At 32.1% G+C, this 24,468-nt stretch overlaps 1 protein-coding gene across 1 annotated transcript in view; it reads left to right on the top strand.

The window, feature by feature from the left end:
* LOC120341499 (phosphatidylinositol 5-phosphate 4-kinase type-2 alpha-like) overlaps positions 1-24,468 on the top strand; it is a 36,827-nt gene continuing 12,359 nt past the window's right edge. The window contains exons 1-6 of the mRNA XM_039410022.2: positions 1-275; positions 1,316-1,413; positions 1,702-1,798; positions 2,624-2,776; positions 15,989-16,135; positions 17,896-18,048. Coding sequence (XP_039265956.1) covers positions 150-275; positions 1,316-1,413; positions 1,702-1,798; positions 2,624-2,776; positions 15,989-16,135; positions 17,896-18,048 — 774 coding nt within the window. The 5' untranslated portion in view covers positions 1-149. The remainder of the gene's footprint in view (positions 276-1,315; positions 1,414-1,701; positions 1,799-2,623; positions 2,777-15,988; positions 16,136-17,895; positions 18,049-24,468) is intronic.

Genomic DNA, 24,468 nt, shown 5'->3' with positions numbered 1-24,468 from the left:
ATTGTTTGAAATTATAAAATATCAAAAGGTCAGATAGAATCATTTTTGATTAGAGTTGGTGTCGCACCGCGGCTTCAACAATCCAGTGCATTGTGGATTATCCTCCGAAGACTTGTAGGGAGAGTATCAGTACTTATTTTTGAATCAAAATGGCGACTGTACAGCAATTAACGAAGCAAAAGCATCGCAAGAAACACTTCAAGAAGCAAAAATTGAAATTATTTCGAGCCAATGAAAGTGTTATCAGTGTTTTTATGTGGGGAGTCAATCATACTGTAAGTCTATAACTGTTATATTTTGCAAAATTTTTTACATCCATTCAAGCACTTTCAGGAAAAACTGCTTGATTCTATTTAAAGAAAAATGGATAACAGGGCGCAGCACCGTTATCTGAACACTGACAAAAAGTGTCTCTTTGTTTATTTTTCTTGCGTGTATAGCTTTTTCCAAGACATTATATTTTATATGGTTCACAATTTTAGAAGAACCAATTTTTGCGCTGAATTTTGTTTGACTCTTTTGAATGTTAAGAAGTTAACAAACATGTCATTATGTAAACGATTTTTTTAAAGAATCAATAGGCCTAAAATATTATTTGAATAACAACATTGTTGTTTTTTCCCTATCAAAAACATAAGTGTGTAATGAATTACTCTTAAACATTGCTTTTTTAAAAATCATGGCACAAACTGTACCAAAGCACATTCAAATAGCGTTTATCATTTGGATGAATTTGGAAGGTCAATTTTAGGTTCGGTATTGTTTGCCAACAAAATTGTATTATAAAATAAATTAAATATACCTTGTTCCCAAAATGTTGATATTATGAAAGTTCTTTTCAATGTTTGCAGCTCGATAATACGGGCTGAATCCACTGTGATGTACAGACACAAGTTACCCTCGTATCTATGATCAGGATTTTTTTGCCACATGATTGTACCTGCAGGCATATCTTACTTTAACTGTTTATAATTTTTGAGTATTGATAAGATATCAAATAAATAAGAATTAATCTTTTTATTATGCTTCTTTAAATAGTAGTAATTTGAATGTGTGCTTCAATTACAATGTGGTTTATCACATTTTTGCTATGTCTTTGGACGAGCAGTTCTTTAGAAGTACACAACTTGTGATTTTTTTGAAAAAACAAATGCTTACTAAAATGACATTAAGTCAACTTTTGTGCATAATTTAACAAAGGATGTACCTACTAACTGATGTCTAAATTAAACTGCCTGGTTATATTGATGAATGTCTGTGTGTAATACTATATCATCTTTTAGTTGCTTGATAACAGTGTGTTTTTACCATTTAGATCAAAGAACTTTCGTACATTCGTTGTCCACTGATGTTGATGCCTGATGACTTCAAAGCTTATTCTAAGGTCAAAGTTGACAATCATCTTTATAACAAGTAATGTGTTTTTATTTGCATTTCAATTTTTACTCTTTACTTTTTTTCTTAGATTTATTGAATTCAGGGAAATATTTAACTTCAAACATATATACATATAACCTTGTCAAGTAATCTCTGCCTATACCCTCTATTCGAGAAAACTAGTTAAATACTGGCTTATTAAATTTACTCAGAAATTACAACAACCTTTTTCATTACATGTTGACCACTGAACATGTGAGTTATGTGACAAGAAAACGTTTGTGAATTATCAAATAAATATCATATTTATATGGATTATTTTAGAGAAACATTGCCAAGTCATTTCAAAGTGAAGGAATATTGTCCGATGGTTTTCAGAAGATTAAGAGAAAGGTTTGGAATTGATGACAAAGAATACGCGGTGAGATATTGTATGCTCTCATAAATGTAATGAATGGATTGAACATTTTTAAAATAATTTCAATGTTAATAAGCCAAATATTACAACATGTTCATCTTATTTCTTCATGCACGAATGAAAGTTACACAAACTCTTTTACTCTGTCTCACAATCATTAAAATATTATTTTACATTGATGTAGCCAAATTGAAATTTAATTGTATAGGATGTCCATAGGATGTTTTGGCCCTCACAGATGTAGTGAATGAAGTAAAAATACCTAACTAATTACTGGTTATTAAAAAACAATAAACCTGGTTAAGATATATTGAGAACTGACTTATTAACAAAATTAAAATTTTTGATGGACTTTATGGACACCCTGTATCTTATTGCTTCTTCCACTGTCCAAGTTCATGCCAACTGGAACATTAGCTATCTTAGCTATCCACATAATAACCGGACGAAGTGTGAGGCTTCTTCATATAATTAAGCCATCTTATTGACTTTCCTCTCCTGAGGATAAATATGAAATTCCATCTATTTCACACAGAATTCATTATGTCTTCAACAACCAGTTCAAGTGGACTCCTCTACACTGTGTCACAATCATTAAAATATTATTTTACATTGTTAAATTGTTGCTAAATTGAAATTTAATTGTAGTTTTATGGCTTTCTTCACTGTCCAAGTCCATGCACCTGGATGGTGGAACATTAAACTTTTTCTAAATTAGCAATTCGCATAATAACCGGACAGGGGTGATGCTTCTTCATATAATTGAGCCATCTTATTGATTTTCCTCACCTCGGGATAAACATGAAAAATCTTATCTATTTTACATAGAATTCATTATGTCTTCAACAACCAGTCCGAGTGGAAGATGCGGGAAGGTCAAGAGCAAGATTTTTACAGTCAGTCGACAGAAAATTTGTCATCAAGACTTTACAAAGCGAAGATATTGCTGAAATGCATACTATACTACCTACATATCATCAGGTAATATAAGTGAACATTGGTAATTTACTAATTTTAATTTTAGACGCGCGTTATCTGAGTTTAGCGGGCTAACCTTTGATAACAAAATCTTTGGCGAATACGAGGGTTTATCAATAGATATTCAAGAAGATTAATTAAAGCTTCAAGTTTTAGTAAAATGTTTCGATATGGTACAAATTGAGATTATGCTTGGGAATAGCTTAGTGAAATATGTGTGTTATACAGACTTGTGAAGTCCAAAAAAAAATTTAATGGGAGACTTGTATACTAGTGTGATTTATGTTTTATTATTGTTTTCGTCTAGGCCTACTTGCTGTTGCACATCGATAGAATACCTACTATTTTATTCAGTAGCGGAAGTCACTGATTTCCTTTCTGCATATGCACTAGATATCATAAAGTCTATAATGAATAATGAATAGGGTTGCATTATGCATTGCAAATTAGCCTTAGGCCTATGTTGTACATATTTCCATAGGTGGTTTTTATTTTAGTTCTTTCTGCATATTGCATTTCAATATCACATATTTTGTTAATTAAGTTTATTATAAATTTGATATTCTCTGTGAACGCAAGTTTTGAATCTGAAATACTTTTTGAAAGACAAAACTCTTACTTTATGATTAGTGAAACGTAGTAATATGAGTCTTCTAAATTGTTGTTTATTCCTTTATTTGATCAATATAATGAAGCATGACATGAAGTTTCTATTTTTGAATCCACGTTTGCTGGTTTGACGTCATGTAATTTCATAGATAATGCAAGGTGGTCTTTTCAACATTGTAATAAAATTATATTGACTATTATTTTGGGTGCTCCCGTAGTGTGTGTATCAGGTTAGGTTAGCCCATGATTTTTTCCGATTTTCCTCATTTTAGTTCTATCACGAGTTCGGGACTGTCTGTGTTAGACAAGTGAATATACTATCCCTGCACATAGATTTCAGTCCTTTTACACAACTTCATGTAAAGTAGGCGAACAAAATATGTTACCTCCATATTGGTACACCTAGTTCTGGAGCGACTTATTTTGTGTGAAAATGGAACATAAATGGTGTAAAATCACTATAATTTGATAGTGAACGAAAAAAAAATAGTAATCCCCAAATAGCTTAGTTTGCATAAAATCTTCTGGAGATATTCATGAAAGAAATTTTATCAAGGTATATTCTCCCGGATTTTATTTTACCTAAACCAGGCCAAAAATTTAAATTATACACTTATGTTGGTTTTTTTATTATTGTAAGCTAACTTATATTTATATATGTCTGTGTGACGAATTCCATCCTCCTGAGTTATAATTATGTCTCATTGTTGTTATATTTTTCCCACCCTTTCATGTCAGTGGTTATAATAAATCTTCATAAATTATTTACTTTTATACTCTGGAAACAAGATTTTAGTTTTATCTACTTTTCTGCTCGGAATTGAAAATGGCAGAAGTAATTGGTTGGTCAAGGATAATCTATTTACAGAAATTTAACTGCAGAAAATTATTCAAAGCAGTATATTTATTCCTAGAATAAGTTTTATTGTAAGAACAACAATTTTAAATTAGTATAAAAGTTTTGAAAAATGAAAAATAATGGGGAAATATTTCTTATTGTGTGATAATAAAAATCTGTAACTACAAAGCTGAATAAACTAACATCTGAAAATGCCCACCTCCAGTTTTCATAATGATGACCACTCGCGGCCTACTCATATCGAGTTTAGGATTATAACATGGTTACTATTTACTCGAAGATGTAGGTTATTGTGAATAATTGAAACTTGGCCAAATTGGACATCAAGAATGCCAAGCTGTTTAGAGCCTATTTTCAGAGTGAATACGACATATAGTATCAAAATTTTGATGGATAATTTCTTTTGCATAATTAATTATTAAATAATAATAAATTACTTCCAATCTTTTTATGGCGATATGTGTTCTTAAAATTGCATAGAATAAGATAATACAGTAGGCTTTCGCCATCTGCCTAGTGAAGAATTCACCCTAAGATAATAATATATCCATCATGATAAACCCACAATTTTTCCAATTATCTGCTGTACTCGTCTCTCCTAGAGCATAACCCAATATGACGTATTTGGTGGCTTGGCATTTTTTCAATATATTGTTCTGTTTGGTTTAGCCGGCATAAGCAACAATTCGTTTCGGTTGGTGATGCTCTTGGCAGCTGAGTAAATTAGATATTAAATAGATAATAAATCTTTTTCTTATGGTTCATAGCGTGCATAATATTATAGTTGAAATCATATTTTTGTTCTCTGTTAGGAAGTTAGGTTTTATTTTAACTTCCTGTTCTGAATTTGGATATTAATATTTTAATAATTAATCGAAGAATTCTGAGTTCACATAACCTTGTTAACGGGTTAGTTGGGTCATATCATAGGTTAATGAAATGGTTTTTAATTTATACTTTTTTGTTATAAAGCAAACATCTAAGGGAGAGGTTGATAGTGTTTGGGCAAATGGTTGTAAGTTTTGGATATTGTTTGATAATATGACCTTCCTGAGAATTGTTATGCAAAATACAACTGTAAGGTCATGCTACATGTATTCGTTACATTTGGGCCATTTGCTGTTCACGCCCATTTGAAGTTATAGAATGGTACTTTCAATAAAACTATGAAATGTCCAGTATTATCAATTGTTGCTTGCCTGGGGTCTTGTTTAGAGTGCACATGTAACAGGCTTTCCGAAAATTTAACATTGGGGTTGCGGAGAGCTTGCTATCCCAAAATGGCACTTTAAAACAAGAAAACACACTTTAAAAATTTGAGAGATTTTCATAGATTGAGTGAAAACAAAATAGCAAACCAGCTTCTAAGATATTTATAACATTGGACAAATATGATATTTTATAGGCATTTAAAATAACATCCCCATATCTATATATAGTGAAAAAAACTTTGTTTGCCCATTGTTCTAATGCTTGAGTATTTGTGAGCCCTGCTATTTATAACTTGAATTGAAAGTGAAACATTACACATTTAATCTTTTTACGCTCGTTATCTGTCACATTTACTCTATTGTTTTAACTTCTTGTTGATGGTTTGTGCTCTAGCATGAACTCTGAACCGAAATGAGTTCATTTTTCGTCAGAAGAGGTTTTGTAAATTTTATAGGCGAGAACCTCAGTTAATAACAGAATGAATTGAATATACAAACGCTGTATTATATCAGAATTCATGACTATGAGCATAATTTTGGATATTTCAATTTCAAAAATTTGTCATTTATTAATATCCGATGCACAAAACAAAAAGTAGAATTCAATTTAAAATACTTTGAAAAAGGAAAACTATAAATCAAAAGAATGTTTATTTCCGCTTTTCTGGAATGTATCTGTTGAACGCGACCCAATTCAGAATATATTCAATATTCAAAAATATTGGAAAATATTATTTCGAAATATAAAAATTATCAGATTTTTTCTATCTCTGATAAACTTAGAAATTGCAACTATATTTGGAAGACTGTTTTTTTTTAATAAAATTTACTGTCATTTTGTAGTAAAACAACACACTTCTTCAGACGATTATCTCATCATAGATGCCTACTTGGCCTTCTCAAAGAGATATAGGGCCTACATAAGACCCTGGGCATGATGGCCCGGTCGTTAAAGTATTAGACATAACTATGTTGGTAGTACGGTAACTAATAGTATGGTACGGCAACTATGTTGGCGTAACAGATTACACAGCTGAGGTTGTGCCCATGAGGCATAAACACCACATCACTCAAGGTATAATAAATTGGGTAGGCAAGCGAAACCAGAAAAAATGTGATCTTGACATATCGTTAGATATCGATGGATTTTTGTCCAGGGTCTTGTTCATAGCAAACTATGCGGTGAATGACACCTTTACAAGGAAAAAGTACAGGCTAAGTGAAATTTTGGCCATTCTATTTTTTTTATTTATTTTTTTATTCTTGGGTATAGTAATGGGTACTCCCATAGTGTGTGTACCAGACTAGGGTTAGGCCATAATTTTATAACGATTTTCCCTAATTTAGTTCTATTACGAGTTCGGGGACTGTTTGTGTTGTCCAAGAAAACATACCCCCTGCTCGTAGGTTTCAGTCCCTTTACTAGGGCTGGGAATTTCAGGGAAAACACTTTAACCGTTGACCGGGTAAAACTAACCGGTTAACCGCCGTGTGATGTTTGACGTAATAATTTATAATTTCAGCTTGTTACGTCACAATGCTTATAAAGCAATTTTGCGTGTTCTTATCCCGGTATCGCTTATTAAAATTATTCATGAATCGAGATAGTTTCATGATTGCTCTGCTGCAAGAAATAGGCAGCGTGGTCCGGGCGTGCGGTAGTATTTTAGAAAAACTGATTCCGTTGTAAACACAATTTATGTGACAAACTATCAGTGTTCGATGTGCAAATTTTACTTCGAGATATATATCATATAAAGAAAAACGGCATAAACTGCGCACTTGTTGTATGACATTGAATATCCGATTTTGCAATGAAATCGTGAACAATATATTTCGAAATCGACCGAAAACTGATTCTGAATTCATCATTGTCAAATTTCCATAAGCAATCTTGGTACTTCCATCATTTTTCACATTTATTGAGTCCTTACCCACATGGTTAGTAAAATTCTTTTGAATTAAATGCCACAAGAGATAAATTTGCGATGACGTAATCATATTTGAAGAAATTGTTAGGTATGAAGATGATTTGTACCTGAGATGTCAGTTAACGGTTAAAATAAATCGTACCCATTAACCATCTGAAATCGGTTAACCGGTTAACCATTCCCAGCCCTACCCTTTACACAACGTGATGTAAAGTAGGCAAACAAATTTACGGTAGTTACCTCAATATTGGAGCATCTAGAAGCCTAATGACTTTGTTTTTGAAGTCCGAGGTACGATCGAAAATTCATCTTGTCTATGTAATTATATGTTTCGTGCATACTAGATGCAACCCTTAGTTAATTATGCATATTATAATACTGCATGTATGTCATCGTTTACTAAATCTCAAGGGAAATTTGTAAAATAAGAACTCTTATTGTTCTGACTGCCTGTCTGTTAAACCTATACCCTTGAGACAAACAGAAGAAATTTGCGTATCACAGAGACAATGTATCTAATGCTGTGGTCTAACAATGAAGTTTTGAATATTGTAGTCTCACAAATGCTTGTCAGCCTAGAAAAGGAATACCGTATGCATAGCAATGCTGGTTTTATTACATGTTTTATATTTCAATGACTTCAATATTCATTAGTTACATATTACCAATATATATGATCAACTATTTTTTTGAAGTAATTATTGTAAATTGATTTAATAATATTTGTTAATTTAAGATGAACATTGTCTTGATTATTGTTTACAGTGTTTGAAAATAAGATGAAGCTTATTTTATTTCTGACCATGAGATTACAGTGGCTTATAATGATATATTTTTAAATTATAATATTCTCAATTATTCCTTATACCGCTTATTGATTTCCTTAATCACAGATTTTTTGGAAGGCTTTTATTTTATTTTATCAAATCTTCTTCGTTAGAGCTCTACAGGGCCCAGTATTTCATCCAAAATTCTGCTGATTTTATAATTCTTTCATGCAACATTGGGTAGAATTTTTTAACATTCACCCAGAATTTGCTACCATATATTTGATCTTCGTTTCCATATATTTAAACATGTCTCTCTTGTTCATACTTTACTTAGCATTTTCTGATTTGACATTCCATCCATATTTATTATTCCTATATTAATATTATCTCCTTTGCAATCTACAATAACATGTTTATATTTTTCTAATACCCAACTCACCGTCAAATCTCATGGGTATTTCTGATAGAAAGGATAAATTCTCAAATCCGGCAACCATGGGTAATCTTATTAGGCTGGTATTTGGTTTATTATAATCTAGTCTTGTGTCGGAATGTTAAAAAATCTACTTCTTATGCCAGATTGAATTATTTGACCGGAAATTTGATGTTTAATTTGGCAAGTTGTTCAAATTGAGGCTTTGGATCATGTCAATCTCCTTGGCGTAGCTTGGAATAGTTTATTTCTTATTTCTAGTCAAGGTTATCATGACAAAAAATTTTCTGCATTAATGGATCATTGTTGGTATTTTATATATTTATAATAAGCATCTACTCCCGCTTGTATTATGTAAATCGATTTTGAAAGAAATCATGCAATTTTTATTCTGTAGAATTGTAAAAAAATTATAATCCTGCGATAAATTTGTTCTTCGTTAGGTACTCCCGTAGTGTGTGTATCAGGTTGGGGTTAGGTTATAACTTTGTTCCAATTTACTGTCTTTTAGTTCTATCACGAGTTCGGGGACTGTCTGTGTCAGCCAAGTAAATGTACCCCCTGCCCATGGGCTTCCGTCCCTTTTCACAACTTGATGTGAAGTAGGCGAACAAAATTAGTTAACTCCATATATTGGTAAACACACTTCTGGAGTGCCCTTTGTCAAGCAATGAACAGTTCGGGGACTGTCTGTGTTAGCCAAGTGACTGTACCCCCTGCCCATGGGCTTTCGTCCTTTTTCACAACTTGATGTGAAGTAGGCGAACAAAATTAGTCACCTCCATATTGGTAAACTTCTTCTGGAGCGCCCATCGTCTAGCAATAAACAGCCATAACAAGCAATACTTAATTTATATAGATGACTTTAAATTTGAGATGGTTAACTGTCTCATACCTGACATGGACTGGTAACCGAGCAAGAGGTTGTGCTTCGCTATCTGATTAATCCATCGAACCTCCAGAAGTATGTGCACCAAGATGGCACACAACCTGAACATAATAGTTGTACCAGATTAGGGTTCAGGTTGTGCGCCATCATGGTGCACATACTTCGGGAGCGCCAATCTATCTTAACGTATTTAATCTCCCTTGGCATAAATATGAAAATCTTATTCTAAATTTGGATATGTTTGAAATAGACATCTGTACTTTGTTCGGTATTGGCACTCATCTTCCATTTATTAATAATCGAAAAACTAAAATATTGTTCAATCATCCAACCAAATGTAATAAAATTTAAAAAATGATATTTGGGCATGCCATAAAGTCTTGAAATTTTTTAAAATTGCAAAGGGAATTTATCGATACCATTTATTTTTTTTGGCCCTCACAGATGTATTAAATGAAGTAAGAATACTTAAACAATTCCTGGTTAAAAAACAACAAACCTGGTTAAGATATATTAAGAGCTGAAAAAATTGAAATTGTAAAGGGACTTTAATAAGGCTGTAGTTGGCTTTAAAAATCATCTATTTTCAAGGCAAACATTTTTCCAATATTCTGTATGTAGTTCAGAAGTTGGTAATATCGCTACTATTTTCTATGAGGTGACATATACTCAATATTATCATCCTAACTTTCCACTGTTCTTTTTAATCATTCTATGATTTATTTATAGTACTCATTTAATATACTCCAGACAAGTGTTATTGCCTCTTATACACAACAAACCACTTTACAATATTACATAAAATTTATTGATTTTCTCTGCTTATTAAATGGACGCTCTTGATTTAATTTTACTACAAGGGGAGCCTATCTAAAGCTTAAATTAGTATTAAGTATGTATAGAACTGGAAATTAGATGCTTGGAAATTGGGTTTGGAAGAAATTTATGTAACATAAAATATGTATGGTAGCTATAAAAAAGAGATGATACTGTGTTTCAAATTTCATTAAGTAAAATAGATTTACACTACCAGGGATAGTAAAATTGTTGATATGGAGTATCGGATATATTCCAAATAGGGTCATATTTAACACAGATTTACAGAAGGCCATGAATAAGATGGATCGTGGAGAGAAGGTAGCCAAAACCAAATACGATAATCTACCATGCTATTTCGAATGCATTCTGGATATCCCTGGCTGCAACTTAGATTATTTGAAATTGATTCTAAGGCAGAATTTTACGATTATGAACTACTTTATTCACAATTAAGCATCTTCAGTGATGCAACAGCTAAATATTATTTTCTGTATATACCATCATTGCCCTTACACTCAAAATGGAGTACAATTATGCATACCATTTTGAAGCTCTTAAAAATCATTAATTTTTGATAATTTTCCATGTCCATTAATAAAGCTTGTAAGCTTCAGATAATGCAGGGATAATCTTTAACCTGATTCAGACGCCCAATCGAGCCCAATTTTGAATACATTTTTATTAATGTCATACGACCCCCAAAATTTACCCAATATACAATAATTATATACCATTGGAAAGGTCTTTTAGAGTACTATACGCTAGATGTCACTGGAGGACCGTAAACTAAAACACCTCTTTCAAGAGGTCTCTCGTAACGTCAAAAAATAACAAAAATATTTACACTCTCTCATTCTATCATCTGTTGGACGTGTATAGCTATTGAAAAGCGCAAATGTGACTATACAGTTGACTGCACATTGGTTTTCTCTTTCATATGATACTAAACGCTTTTCGTTAGCTCGTGTCGTTGAAGCGTTTTGGAAATTTTCCGTTTGAGAAGTCACCACATCGAATCAGGCCAGGCTAGGCTTGATAGATCGATCGGTTGTTTGTGCTTTATCGCGTTGAAAGCTTTTGTGAGTCATAATAAAACATTTATTATGAATCATAAAAGCTTATAATCGTGAGACAAGGAGAATTTGCGAGATAAAACGCCTATGTGAACTAACTTTTTTTCGGTGAGGCAGCTGCGATCAAACGACTCGATATTTTTATACCTTCCTGACGTTGTGAGATGTCCACTCTCCTATGTTATGTAGCATATAAAAGGACCTTCAAAATAAGACCTTATCATACTAGCTTTTGTTATTGGTTAGCGCGCAACGCCAAGGTTTATTGAATTATTTTCTTGCTGTGCGACGTTTTTCTATCGCAGCGGGAAGTACACTCGTGAAATGTAAGCGATATTTTATTACTTCCAAATGTCATATAACGTTCATTCTTATATTGCTGGGTAGGAAATGAGCTATTCTTCCAAACAAGACCATAACAAACATTCCAGACCTCATGGTTTATACACAGCGTCTGAAATTGCGCTAATGCACCCATTCGCTCAGAACAGGTTGACTTGTTTCTTCAAAGCGAGTCTGCTCTCGGATTGATCACATTATATTAATAATTGATTTATACACAAGAACAATTATCTGAAATGTTCTGTCATATCTTTGATGTACATCCCTTTCAATTAGACTTCGTTATCTGAATATTTAATTTGATAAGGGATGTTGTAATCTGCAATCAATATATGGTAATGTTTGTATGTTAGCAAGTGTTGTTCAAGGGCTTTAGTGTAAATGAAATTGTTCCAAATTTATTTTTTTGGCGAATATTTTTATTTCAGATAACCAGGATTGCTATATATTTGAAAACTTATCTATTCACAATAAAATCATGATTTATTTGTCATTCCATGTTGGAAAAGAGCCAGTATCATGGCAAAAAATTAATTCACCAAACTTCAGGGTGTAATTTGTAGTAGCCTAAAAAAATTAATTTCATTTGGAATAGTAATTATTTGCTGTAAACAGATTCGGGTGAAGTATTAACGGTCAAGCAAGTCTCCTCTCATGGATGTAACAAAATTATTTAAATATATGTTAAATAAGAGATTCCAGGATTCCAGTCAATCCAAATTATATATCTTCCTATCTTTGGAGCATTGATGCAAAAAATTCAAGTATTATTAATGCTTATATTGACTTTAATAATTGAATTTGATTATATTGATAAACTTCACGTATCCCTTGACAATCCCACCATTATATATATACCGTAACCCTTCTACATTATATTTGAAGATTCGTGTTATAAATAGCCAGCCCTATGGTATTTAATAATGCTCATTGCTCATACAGTAAACTAGTAATATTCTTAAATCTGTGACCAATGTAATAAAATGGTTATTATTGTTGATAGCGGCAATGTGTTTATGCCTTGTGGGAATTGTCAACATTAGGTTGTGCTATATTGATATCTCTCATATGAAACACACCTGTCTGATATTTGTTTATATTATTAATCATAAATGCATATTGGAAATGGGGCTATCAGTCGTGAAGATGGGACGTTCATAATGAATCATCTTTGATATTCTAAAACAGTAGTTCTCAAACTTTTTAAGCTGCGCCTCTTCTTTAGAATTGGTTGAGCCCCCCCTTAAACTAGCTAACAATAAGCTACAAATAACAAATAGTAAGGCGAAAGAATGTTTTATTCAAAAAACATGTTGAAAATAAGGGATGGAACGTAAATAATGAAGTAAACATAAATATCCAAAATAATGCGGACAATATCAAATCTAACAAATATTTTTATTTTTATTTTATTAGCCTCACGCCCCTCAAAAAATTGTCTATACCCCCTTTGTGGGGCACGCCCTACTGTTTGAGAACCACTGTTCTAAAGCCTTAATTTTAGAAATAATCCAAACTAGCCTTATTTGAAAATTTGTTTATCTTCATTAGTTTAGCAGTATGACTAGAAAGGCTTTTTGAATATTATAGAATTTTTTTATGGTTTTTCAAAAATCGTCTTTATTATGAACATCATTGTGAAATACAGCAGCTATATTCTTCATTAGCAATCCTCATAGTTTGTTGAATCTTACTTATCACTACTTGTATGAAATGTTGGACCTGTCATGCTATACAATTATCACTATATTGAGGAGCAAACCTAACATTTTGATTGTACAGGATGTCCCAAAATAAATGAAACACATTAATTCGATAACCAATTTTGTGGGTTTCATTCATTTCGGGGTACACTGCATTTGGATTAGGCACTTGGCAGAACTTGGAGCATTCTAATATTTTGAACATACAGTTTCAAGGACTCGTGATGTATAGAATAACTTTGCTCAGCTATAAGTCCCTCTTATTACTGAGTGAGTGAAAAAGAAAAACATAATCATATCTTCTTAGTATGGACTAGTTGTACAAAATAAAAAATAATTTGGCCCTTGCATCAGATATGATAATGATTGACAGATGTCAATTGTGCATTAATTGACACCATGAGGTGTTGATATATAAGTCAATAAATCAATCATACAGTGTAGATTGAGTGCTAGCAATCTTATTTCTTTCAATTTCAACACTTAATTTACCTTGACGCATTACGCTTTGATCAGTAGATGTATTTTTCCATTCTTCATAAAATCTGTCATTTATGGTATTGTGGGATATATTTTATTTTTTAATGCACTTTCTTTCTTAGAGGCCTTAAACAAGTTTTACATTACTATGCATGCTTTAAAAGATATATTTTCCCCGGGCTGCCTGGTTTACTTGAACTTGGATTTGTACATCACTAGACTAGACTAACCAGTGTTTGGCTCTGTGACTAGATCCCTGAATCCCATGTTTATTGTAATTTGATATAAATGAGAAAACAAGAATACTGCTCAAATTCATAGACATAGAAACCAGTACAGAAACTTGGTGTTCATAAACTCTGATTACAATTTCCATTTCTGACAGTTCTACCTATATCTTAATTAACCAGGTTTGTTTTTATTTTTATTCATGTTTATTTAAGTTTTTTACTTTATTTAATACGATTGCAGGATCCAACAAACCATATATGTTATCGATAAATTCTCTTTGTAATTTTCAAGACTTAAAAACTTTGATTAATTTCATCATTGATGGCCTTGCTTGTCATGAAGTTTTGAAAGGACCACTAAAAATTTGGCCCGGTAATGGGAGATTAAAACTTTGTCTTGCTACAATATCAATTTCTAAAACAAGTCATACAGCATGTTCAGACTTATGTCAAATTATCTGAATTTAGCTGATACGTGTTTGCTGAAATACTTTTTACAATTCAGAATAATGATACAAGGTGTTCATAAACCCCCAATACAACTTCCATTTCTGTCAGTTCTCCATATATCTTAATTAACTAGGTTTGTTTTATTTTGATCAATGTTTATTCAGGTTTTTTACTTCATTTAATACGTTTGTAGGAGCTAACAAACTATATCTCGTATCAATAAATCCTCTTTGCAATTTTCAAGACTTTAAAAATTTACACTTCACTGATTATGGATGTCCTTGCTCTTCGTGAAGTTTTGAAAGGACCACTAAAAAATTGGCCCGGTAATGGGAGATTGAAACTTTTCTTGTTGCAATATCAATTTCTAAAACAATCCATACAGGTTCAAACTTATGTCAAATTATCTGAAATACTGAAATACTCTTTTTACAATTCAGAATAATAATGTATTTGGTAGCCAATTTCATAATTGTTTTCTATTCAAGTATTTGTCCAGCATTATCAATCACTTGTCCACTACTTATTATTTATAAACTTTGTTGATTCCAACCGGAGCTGACATGAATAATGTAAAGATATTGATTATATTAGATATTGAGGTTAACTCATAATTTCCTTTACAGAATAGAAAGGAATGATAGCTTTAATATAAATTATTTAAATACATAATTGAAAAAGTTTTTAAGGTTTTAATTCTTGATAAATTTATTATGAAATAATGTACAAATGATTCACTATTATTTTTCTTGATAATTTTTGGCACATTCTTGGGCCTTGGCCGTTTATGGAATCTCGTGATAATCAAATTAAGATATTTTGAACACATTCCGTAACATTTGCCAAAGTACGACACTATGAAATGTCCAAGGATGTCCAGAACGAATCGGTTATTTGAAAGACTCAAAATATATAATGTAATTTAAAATATTGATCCTAGGAATAATATGGAATAGGTATATCGTATATTTGAAAATTCACATTCCGAGCAACCCTAGCCTCACAAAAACACAAAACCATTCGCCAATAACCTGGTGTTTAATTTTGTTTTTTAAAATTCTGATTTTTACATTTTACTCGATGGAACTAATAAACTTGACTATGACTATTCAAATCTTTGTATATTTTAACATTGGTACTCCCAAAGTATGTGGACCAAGATGGCGGACACCGGAACGTAGTATGTGTACCATGTTAGGGTTCGGCCATAATTTTAGGTACAAATACTACGGGAGTCACTTGGCTAGTTCCCGAAATCGTAATAGAACAAAAATAATGAAAATTGGAATAAAATTATGGTCTAACCTGGTAAACATACTACGTTCCAGTGTCCGCCATATTGGTTCACATAATTCGAGAGTATCTCATTAACATTTTATGTTTATGATTATCCTTATTATATTTTTTTTATTTCAGTATGCCGTGGAGCAAGGAGGACAGACATTATTACCACAATATCTTGGAATGTACAGATTGACATTAAACAATGTTGAACACTACGTACTGGTGACAAGGAATGTTATGAGCAACACATTGAAGACCCATAAGAAATATGATTTGAAGGTAAAATTGGTTATTGCCAATTTTTTTCAAAATCTTTCTTTTTTTAGATCAGTTGGGATATTTTGTGAATTTAAATTTTGGAACATTTTTCTGAAAACTTTTCGCATTTTATTTTCATTAAGAAGAGGAATTTGTACTAGAATCCGCTGATAGAAAAAAATCTGCCATTTTTGAGAGGAATAAGAAGATGGGTCACATGCTTCTCAGTCCTGATCCAGGTTTTCATCCTGTCTGTAAGCAGAATCTGAGCATTAGTGGTTTTAATTAATTCAGTTCTCTCATAGTGTGTGTATCTAGTTAGGGTTGGGGTTATAATTTTATTCCGATTTTCTTTATTTTAGTTCTATTTCAAGTTCAGGACTGTCTGTGTTAGCCAAGTGAATATACAAGGTTTCAGTCCCTTTACACAACTTGATATATGGTAGGCAAACAAAATTAGTTACTTCCATATTGGTACACACTACACACACTTCTGGAGTGCCGATGGTACTTTATGTTGCAATATACTAGAGGCTTAGCTGTCTGCTCCGAAAAGAGGTTGAACTTCTTATTAAATGTTTGATGTCCCAATATTTATTCTGGTAAATTTTATGATTGTCTGGCTAATGCTATTATGTCGTAAAGTATGGTTTTGTTACACAATGACTCATTCATTGTTACCGATAAAATGAGACTTTGTATCTCGTTACTGTAAAAATATATGGCTTTTGTCTCCTATTACACCAGATGTTCTCAAACTTATTTAAACACATGACACATTTACCTTCAAAATACGAATTACTTTGCATTAAAAAGGAAATTTCACTTTGTCAACATCATACATTTCAAGCAAAAGATTTGTAATATATGCAAATATAAACAACCCGATACTTGGACTGGTTTTTGTGGCCATATGTGAATGTCAGTAGTATTTTGCTCTTATAATTGATTTTTACAGATCAGGGTGGTGCTATAACAAAGCAGTTAAAGCGCTAGCTTCGCTGGCATCGCGGATTATACATCTCAGTTGAGATCCCTCAACCAGAGTGTAATAAATTGAGTAGACAATGCTGAACTTTATTCTTCTAAGAGATTCTATTCATTCCGAATAAAAGTAATTCATTATATATCACGAGATATCGTTGGCATTTATTGTTGGTAAAAGGCCTCGTTCAGAGCGAAATGTGTGAATAAGCACCATATACAAACAATTTTGCTTAGGTAGTTATATCAATACAGGCAGTAATTTTTACAAAATGAAAAGGAAATATAGCTTTCATATCAATTATTTGAATTCCTGATTGAAAATTTTTTAAGGTTTTAATTTTATGATAAATTTTATGACTTATTTTCCAAGAAATGCATTGATGAAATGAAAGTTTCATTAGGTGATTGTTTATTAGAAAAAGGGGCACTAACTTGTATTATAGTTAACGTCTTAATGGTCAAAATATATTATTTTATAACTGTTAACCATCTAAAACCGTGAACTGTTAACCATTGATAGTCCTAACAAACAGGAAACCGTTTAACCATTACTACCCTAAACCAACCGGTAAACCGTTTAACCATTAGCCACCCCTAAAATCCAAAACGATAAACCGCTCAACCATTACCATTACCACCCTTAGTTAACCGTTCAACCATTACCATCCCTAACAAACTGGTAACCGTTTTACCATTGCCCCCCCCCCTAATAAACAACCGGTGAACCGCCATTGCCACCCTTAACCAACCGGTTAACCATTGCCACCCCTAACTCTACTCAATACTCATTTCAGGGTTCAACTGTGCAAAGAGAAGCGAGTGAGAAAGAAAAAACCAAGGAGTTTCCTACGTTTAAAGATAACGATTTTGTTAAAGATAACGTCAAGATCTACATGGATCAAGAAGCAAGAGAAAGCTTCCTAACCATGTTAAAAAGAGACGTCGAGGTAGGAACGGTTTGCTGTTATTACTGTAACAAGCAAAGGGTCTTGCCAACAATTTGTACGCTTCATATGCCGTATTTTCCAGCCAATAAGCCGACTCGGCGCATAGGCAGAGGTCAATCTTTAGCAATGAGGGTTTTTCCGTATTACCAAGGCAGAAAAAGTGTGTTACTATCTTTTGTTCTCTGTTTGTAGCAGCGGAGATATTTCGAGATTTACTGTGTGAGAACGCCGATTCATGAAAACTAATGGGGTTGGCATGTTATTGTTTCTCTTTTTTATAATTTTCTGGTCCAAAGCTAATAAGCTGACCCTAGAAAAACATTTACAATCAGAGGCGCTAAATAAGCAGACCTCGATAATCTGGCCGAAAAATTGGATCAGAAAATCGACTTATAAGTTGGAAAATTCAGTTTACGAGGTACGAGACGTCTTGCTTGGCTACCAGGATTTGACTAAAAAACAACTCTTTCAATAGAATTTTTTTTACGAGACATTTTCACACCTACACTCATACAAAGGCACCAGATAAGTAGTCACTAATGACTCTATATTTGTTACAGAGAATTTAGTTTGTCAAACCAAATTACTAGTTAACAAGTTTTATTTTCCTTGAATAGTTAGTTAGTGACCGGTTTCTGAGTTATTTTAGGTACGCCGGTACCGGTATTTAAATAGTTTTCATGGAATAAATGTGATTTTGAAATCTATAAAGGTCTAACGTCTTCATCAACATTTGACTGAGTGTGGCCAATAGCTTTTTATACTCTTCATAATGAGTTTATTCTTGCTTATACATGGCTAATAATAATCAGTCTGTTATATATACAAGGATAAATAACTGCAAAATATTAGTAAATTTTCGTTGCTATTACAATACCGGTATGGTACATAGACTAATTTATCACAAGTTAGAATAAGTGTCTGGAAAACTATTTCAAAATTTGATATTGATTACTAATGCTGGTATAATGTTACATTGCAATGATTTAAATGAAATATGATCCTGATGCCAATGTGATATGATTGTATACGGCTTTGTCTGTGTTGCAGACTTGATATTACATTTGAATCGAAGCTTAATTTGAATATAATATTAATGCGGTATTTTGTTAATAATATCTGCATGATTGAAAATGAAATGCTTGGAATTTTTTATAAATAGGGAAAATACAGTTTGACATTAGCTAACATGGATAATAAGCGTTCGGAAATCATTGATCATGCAGTGTGGAGTTCAAAGGTTCAAATTATTATGTTCGATAAGATAAAACATTTTTTAGTCACTGGGTAGTTCATTCGACTACTGATAAAATTCACCTTCCAACATATCTTTACAAAAAGTCAAGGATCATGTTTTGCTGTATGTTTTAGATGTGTTTATGACCTGCAGAATAATTTTTAAAATTATACTAAATTTGGATTTTAAATTATGAAATTAATTTACTGTCGAATTAATATCGAATTCAATTTGTATGTAAGAGAAATCTAAAATTTGACTTACATTATTATCCATCCCCATTTATGTTATTAAACCTTATGTGGTATAAGTGTTTTCACAAGCAGAATTATTCTGCGAATTGTTATCAATAAACGCTGCTTGAATCATTTTATTTAACTTTCACACTTTTGACTTTTGATTACCATGCGTCAAACCGAGACTCTCTTCTGAGTAATGTTATTACAAGTTACTCATACTCATAATACAACTAAATATAGAGTAATGTGTCATATGCGGCTACCGCCGGTATTTGTGTCTTGATTATTTATATTTTCAGTAAAGACCGAGAGATTTGTAATTGGTGGCGATTTTATTGATTTTCGAAATTTCCAAACAATCTCATGTCAAATTCTGTCTACTGATACCCCTGCCAAAAGCATCTAATCAATCAATCAACACAAATAAAACAAACAATCAAAGACTAACTTTAATTGTGTGACAGGAGTTGCGAGCAGCGACATCTGTAGCGCTGAAACAGATTAATGAATAAATTTGGTTGATGCAGATGCAGAAATTATTAAATTAGCCTATAATATAGCTCTCAGATTGTCATTGGTACTCTTTTCACTTTTAGTTGTCAACCTGTGATCTTGCATTGGCCCAATTTGTATAGATATGGAATACATATATAAAATAAAAATGATTTTAAATATTTCAATATTATATATTATTCAATTTATCTCCTTAATTAATGCAATGTATGTCATTGTTTGCAAATTCATAAACCTAATGAACTAGTTATAAGTGTACCTTGTGAATTTTTATGATCGTGTAGGTTGCGCAATCAGATATAACATTTTTGCCATAAATCTTGGATCTAATGTCTGATTGTGATTGTGTAATCGTTGTTGCGCAATCAAATTTAACCTTTGTATTTGATATTGTAGACCAATATGATATTTTAGAATGTAATTGGAAGCTTTTTCCATTTAGTTTTAGTCAGTTGTTTTTGACTGGTGTTTGCTGGTGATTTAGATTCAAATATAGACTACACTTACAAGGCATAATATTTGATTTTTATCGAAATATTTGAAATCCGCAATCGAACCAATATTGTTCATTTGCAATCCAAAATATTGAGAAATAGAATTCTTGGTATTGTTTCAAAACAAAGCTATTGGTATTTCCTGAATTGCAAACTTATTTTTAATTCTTTTTCATTTAATTGACTTCCTACGCCTGAATTCTTCTCCTGTTGCCAGTGTCTTAGTATTTATTGTTTTTGCCTGCGTTTTGACATTGTTTCGATGGCATAGGAATAATATAATAAAATTGAGAAGACGTGGATTGAATGTGCAAATAGTCACGTTTTCAATAAATTCTGAAACACAGTTTATATTTCATTCAAATTTTCATTTATTTATCTATGGCCAATCATAAAATTAAGTTATTTAGCAGTGGTCCATCTGTGAATTAGGCTACTGTATTCCTAAATTGCAAATTGGTATTATTAAGAATAACACAATCTCTTTCATGAAATAGCAAGAATGTTTGTATTTTTTTTGGTTATAGTCTAACTTTTTAGAAAAAAAGGATATAACTTATTTTTTGTTGTATATAAATAGATTTGTCCAAAACAAAATTATGTTAGGTATTAGTTGGATGAGACAGCTTATCCTTCTTATATTCCTTTATCTATATATAAAATGCTAGAATGCTGTCAGAAGCAAAAATAAAAAGTAATCTAAGAATCTTATGTTAGTATACAGCATGAATATTGAATAATTTAAAAAAATTATAATGAATACACAATTTTTCTCTTTATATAATGTAAATCATAATATCTCAACAAAATGGGAAATGCTGAATTCTATCAAATAAATTTTTTAGACATTAGTTACCAGGCTCATTGATAGTGAAATGCCTGCTAATAGAACACCTTTAATAATAAGTTGTGCATTTCCCGATTACTTGCAAATGGCTGGTCTGAAGTCTCGCCATTAACGTTTGACATTTTAATACATGTTCGAATACATTAAAGCGATACCTTAATCCTTATGCAACACATCTCAATCTGATAAAAGCATTCTATTGATCTATTTTTGTGTTCTTTTGTAAATGGAACCTGTCTTATGTAATGGGGGAATTGGATAATGAACCTCTCGTCAATGTTGTAACGGATTTAGTTACTGATGTTTATTTTTCGTACCTTCCATTTTGAATTTTTTTTGTTAAATTTTATAGAAAAGTAAACTATCTTCCTTTTTATTTTTGAGGCAATGTGTTTGAAATAATACTGGCAAGTGAAGCAGATAATACAATCGTTTTATTACTCATTGTTTACTAAGATTCATGTCATGTCTGGATAAGTTGTCGATAACCGATTTGAAAGTTTACAGTGAAACTTATCACTTTTTTATGGAATATAAATATTATAATATACGTATGTTATTGTAATTAGTATTCAAGCATGCTTGTGACCTCGGCTCAGCGGTGTGGCGCATCGTGCTAAGTGTTAGGAATCTGATTACCCCAGCACCTCTGATAACCTTTTGAGAGGATTGCTGAACTCCTCGCTGCCATAGAGTGGTTATGACCTTCTCCAGCATCAAATCCAGACTACGAAAACAAATAACTGGCTAACTAATCCCATACCCCGATATGGACTGGTAACCAGACGAGAGGCCGTGGTTCGCTATATGTATGATTAAGCCGTCTTAGCGGCTTTTTTCTCCCCCGGGATAAATATCTGAATCCTATCCTGTTCTATCCTACCTAAAATGATAGTAAACAAAGTAGAGAGAATTGTATTTCAGAAGTCCCCACCAATGTATTGTTTTGAATGCCCAAATTTCAACAGTTTTTATAATATTAAATTCTAATGATGCATGAGGTTTTCAATAAAAATTGTCAAAGAAAATATTCTCCTATTAGTAGTATGGATGTTTGTGATGACAAAATGAAATTGTTTTTAGTTATCACAAATTTCTGTCTAATATGGTTTTAAGTTATAGCAGTATTGGGAAAATTACACCAAAAACAGTTCTCTGAAATTTCTCACACAAAAAAATGTCTCTATCCACGCTGTATAATGTTGTGTTTATTGTTAATTCAGTACTCACAAAGTATGCGTACCAGGCAGGGATGGCCAATATCGAATAGTTCACTATTTCGAATACATTCGAAATTATTTTTTTCGAATATGAAATTTCGAATACTTCGAAAATAAAATCCACTAATTGAAGCTCATCTAAATGTATGTAGGAATTTCCATATAATAAGCAATGGAATAACTGCTATCTACAAGTTAAACCTAGCTATATTACCAGACATTTCATATTTGCAGATTATTGCAGTATATATTTTATATACCACGAGTAATGTTAACAGAATTAAATTAATACGGCAATAGTGGTATCGATGATGGATTTGAATATTTGCGTAACACAAAATCATCTTAGTAAAACGCCCATACTTTTAAATACCAACCATTATCCGAATTATTTGCCAAAAAGTGGGATAAAGTATGAGTCATTTTTCCGACTTGTGACAACTTTTTCGTGAGTACAAAAATACGAATCAAAAATTAATTATATTCGGGAACTTTACCACACATTTCAAGTCCGCAGATCGCCGTTGTATGTTTGAGTAATAATACTTTATTATTTTATAAATATGAAAATAGGAATCAAAAACTATTTATAATTGGGTAGTTTACCACACATTCGAAGTCCACAGATCGCCGTTGTATTTTGTAAATATGAAAATAGGAATCAAAAGTTAATATTAATCGCGAGTTTGCCACACAATTTATGTCCACAGATTGCCGTGATATTGTGCCGAATATATTTAGTTTTTGATTCTTATTTCACGAAAAATTGTCACAAGACGGAAAAAAAATTTATACTTTATCCTCGCTGTTGGGAACTAATTTGGATAATGGTTGCCATTGGTTTGTATTTAAAAGTATGGACTTTTTACTAGGATGATTCTGTGCTGCGCAAAATATTCGAATCCATGACCGATACCACTATTTAAAATGCCTGACCGTGTTAATTTAATTCTATTATCACAACTCAAATGTTGGTAAATCGGGCAGTTCACCACACATTTTAAGGCCACAGATCGCCGTTGCATTTTAGAATTATAATAGTTTTATTATTTTGTAAATACGAATCCGAAATTAATTATAATTGGGCAGTTTACCACGTATTTCATGTCCACAAATACCGTGGTATTTGGTATTAATACTTCCATTATTTTATCAATATAAAAATTGGAATCAATATTTAATAATATCGGTCAGTTTACCACACATTTTATGTCCACAGATTGTCGATACAACCATGAGTTACATTGAACAGAATTAAATTAATACGGCATGACATTTTAAATGCTGGTACCAGTCATTGATTGGATTATTTAGCGCAACAAGAAATCATCCTGGTAAAGGATCGATAACTATCGTTATCAGAATTATTATGACTTGTTTTTCCAACTTGTGACAATTTATTGGATATCGTAACAATGACGGCTATAAATACCGTATTTCCCGGCTAATAAGTCCACAAGGCAAATAGGACGATGTCTATTTTTAGCACTCAAATAAGTTTTTTTCCATACAGGCCTCCAATAAGACGGGTAGAAAAATTGTGTTCCTGTTGTTCAGTTATGCTGATATGCGCTAATAATTTTATATGTTTAGAACCAGATCAAGTTAGTTTGGTAGAATCGATTCTACCAAACTAACTATTTTTAACAATTGAGCGGTAAATTTAAGTTGTAAAACGGCAATCATTTTGGACAACCTATTAACCCGAATGTTGAAATAATTTTGGAATGTGATAAGTAATACACTGTACGTCCACGGGTTATTTCACAGCTGTGTTTTCCTGTCCCTGTCGTGTTCTGCTGAATCGGCAAAACGAAGGGGTCACAAATCACTTTCTCGGTGGCCGTGTTTCTCATATTAAAGTAACCAT

The sequence above is a fragment of the Styela clava genome, chromosome 14 (genome assembly GCF_964204865.1).
Source record: "Styela clava chromosome 14, kaStyClav1.hap1.2, whole genome shotgun sequence".
In the NCBI taxonomy this organism is placed as follows: Eukaryota; Metazoa; Chordata; class Ascidiacea; order Stolidobranchia; family Styelidae; genus Styela; species Styela clava.
This window is presented reverse-complemented; position numbering and strand designations above follow the sequence as displayed.